We start from the raw sequence: 2,938 nt of genomic DNA on the forward strand, positions 1-2,938 counted from the left end.
CCCACTTCCTTAAGTCACATTTACTTTGGGCAGTGCCAGTAAGATTAATAATACTTTTACATTTTAAGCACTCAACCCAATTTCTAACTATTTCTACTACTTACTATTCTCAGTAATTCATCTTCCAAGTGGTCTTTCTTTTGATTTGATAATATTCTTTTGTTACTTTTCATGCTAATGACTTTCTCTCCACAAACTCAAAGATGCACTATCTTTTCTTGCTTTTGAACCTGCAAAACTCAAACAGATCTCACCCATCTATATATATACATATCTCCCTTCATTAAGCATATATCTAATATCTCCCTTCAGCAAATTGAAACTCTGCAACAATGTTGAAAATCGTCATCACCATTATCTTCATAATCTTATCATCATCAACACCATCATCTTCATCATCCTATTTTAACATTCCCAAAATCTTGTTGCTGTCTCACGATTTCAAATTAGCTTCTCATGAATTTCTTTCCGCTAACATTACCGATATCAACTCCAAAACTGAATTAACTGTTTTTGTCCCGGAGGATCACGCTTTTGAGGATGCTTCCAGGTACAAAACCCTTCCGATCGAGAACAAGTACTTCGTGCTCCAATGCCATATGGTAAGTGATTATCTATCTCCTTCCCTCCTTCTCCAAACTGCAAAAGTGTGGCACTTGGAAGCCACGATGGGAACTGCAATCATGGGGGATAAAAAATATATGATGAATATCACTCTCCAAGGTAACGGCTCCATTGAAGTCAGCAACCAGTTCGTCCGAGGTTTAGTAACTCGGACGATATATGACCACTCTCCAATTGCGATGTATGGCATCACTAAAGTGTTGCTTCCTCGAGACCTTCCTGATATTGCTCCTCCGCCACAGAAGACAGCTGATGGCTCTTCCGCCGCTGTTTGCGGCTTTCAGTTTTTTCCTATTTTACTTTTTTATTTCCTTGTACTTTGTATTTAGTATGGTAGGTTAGTAGTTTATAGTTTATGTTGTACTTTTTTTATTTTATTTTCCTTGTACTTTGTAAGAACCAAAAATTTCAATCTATAATGAATTGGAATGATATTGTAGTAATTAGTTTCCCCCAATTATTAAGCAAGTGTTAAATTAGCATTTAACTCGATATAGAATTGTGCTTGTTCACTTTTATGTTGAAATTATGATTGGAAGTTACTTTACAATGTTGTGATGAATTAGGAATTAATTGGGCTGTGTTTTAAACCTTAAAAGTGTTGGAGAACAAGCACACACTTTGTGTTATTGAAGAAGAGGAAGGAGATTTAGGAGAAAGAAAAGAGATTCTTATTGATTAGTTATTTGTTGAATGGAATACAAGAAGTTATTCTACACTTTATTCTAACTCCTACTTATAGAAAACAAAGATAGGTGGTTAACTTGATAGACAAGTAACCAACTAACCAACTACTAACTAACAAGTTAGTTACAACCAACTAACTTGAAAATGAAACTAACTTCTAAACTAGGTTTGAACAATTACAAAACAACATGCTCCCTTAATTTTCAAACCTATACAACAAGTTCAACCTCATGATCTAAGTTGGAACACACCAAGTGAATTCCTTAAGTTCAAAAATCTGTCAACCTTCAAACTCTTAGTCATAATGTCTGCAACCTGTGAACCAGTAGCACAATGAATTACTTCTAAGCTACCTTGATTCACCTGCTCCCTCAAGAAATGAAATCTGGCTTCTATATGTTTGCTTCTTCCATGCAGCACTGGATTTTTAGCTAAGTTTATTGCAGATTGATTGTCAATTTGCAGTGTAATTGGCTTCTTCACATCAATCTTCAATTCCTTAAGCACTGAGTTAATCCATAGGGCTTGACATGCTGCATAAGAACCAGCAATATATTCTGCTTCACACGAGGAAAGTGCAACTACTGGTTGCTTCCTTGAACACCAAGCAACTGAAGCATTCAAATACTTGAAGAAGTAGCCAGTGGTACTCCTTCTATCCACTTTATCACCACACCAATCAGCATCTGAATAGCAAATTATTTCTGATTTTGCATTCACTGCTGACTTTGGAAAGAGAATTCCAAAATCTAGTGTGCCAGCTATGTACCTCAATATTCTCATAGCAGCTTTCATATGAGATTGTCTAGGATCCTCCATGAATCTGCTAATCAAGCCAACTGCAAAGCATATGTCTGGCCTGCTATTGCACAGATATCTCAATGACCCAACAATCTGTTTGAACATTGTAGGATCCACTGCATCTTCACTTTCATTCTTTTCCAGCTTAAGATTTGTCTCCATTGGAGTTATAGCATAGGTACAATCAGACATATTGAATCTCTTCAAAATCTCACCAGCATACTTTCTTTGATGTAGCATTAATCCTTTTGAAGTTTTCAAAAATTCAATACCTAAGAAGTAAGAGATTTCTCCCAAATCTGTCATTTCAAATTCAGTCATCATGACAGTTTTGAACTTCTCAATCTTAGCTATGTCACTCCCAGTTACCAAGAGATCATCAACATACAAACATATAAGAATGATGCTTGAAGTTGACTTTTGTACATAAACTCCATATTCTGACTTGCATTTGCTGAAACCTTGTTTCACAAGGAATCCATCAATCCTTTTGTTCCAGGCTCTTGGAGCTTGCTTCAAGCCATATAGGGCTTTCTTCAACCTGTATACCATGTTTTCTTTACCTTTTATCACAAAACCAGGAGGTTGAGTTACAAAAACTACTTCTTCTAATGGTCCATTTAGAAAAGCAGATTTGACATCTAGATGGTACATAGGCCAATCTCTTGCATTTGCTATAGCTACTACCAGCCTTACAGTCTCAATTCTAGCAACAGGTGAGTAAACCTCTGAGTAATCCAGCCCTTCTCTTTGCAGAAAACCTCTTGCAACCAATCTTGCTTTGTGCTTTGCTATGGAGCCATCTGGGTTGAGCTTCAATTTGAAC

General features: G+C 36.5%; 1 protein-coding gene across 1 annotated transcript; it reads left to right on the top strand.

Moving 5' to 3' along the window:
• Positions 1-332: 332 nt before the first annotated feature.
• LOC123885980 (fasciclin-like arabinogalactan protein 4) lies at positions 333-953 on the top strand. The gene has a single exon (XM_045935320.1). The coding sequence runs from the start codon at positions 333-335 to the stop codon at positions 951-953; it is 621 nt and encodes a 206-aa protein (XP_045791276.1).
• The last annotated feature ends 1,985 nt before the right edge of the window (positions 954-2,938 follow it).

This window comes from Trifolium pratense, linkage group LG5 (assembly GCF_020283565.1).
Source record: "Trifolium pratense cultivar HEN17-A07 linkage group LG5, ARS_RC_1.1, whole genome shotgun sequence".
Classification (NCBI taxonomy): Eukaryota; Viridiplantae; Streptophyta; class Magnoliopsida; order Fabales; family Fabaceae; genus Trifolium; species Trifolium pratense.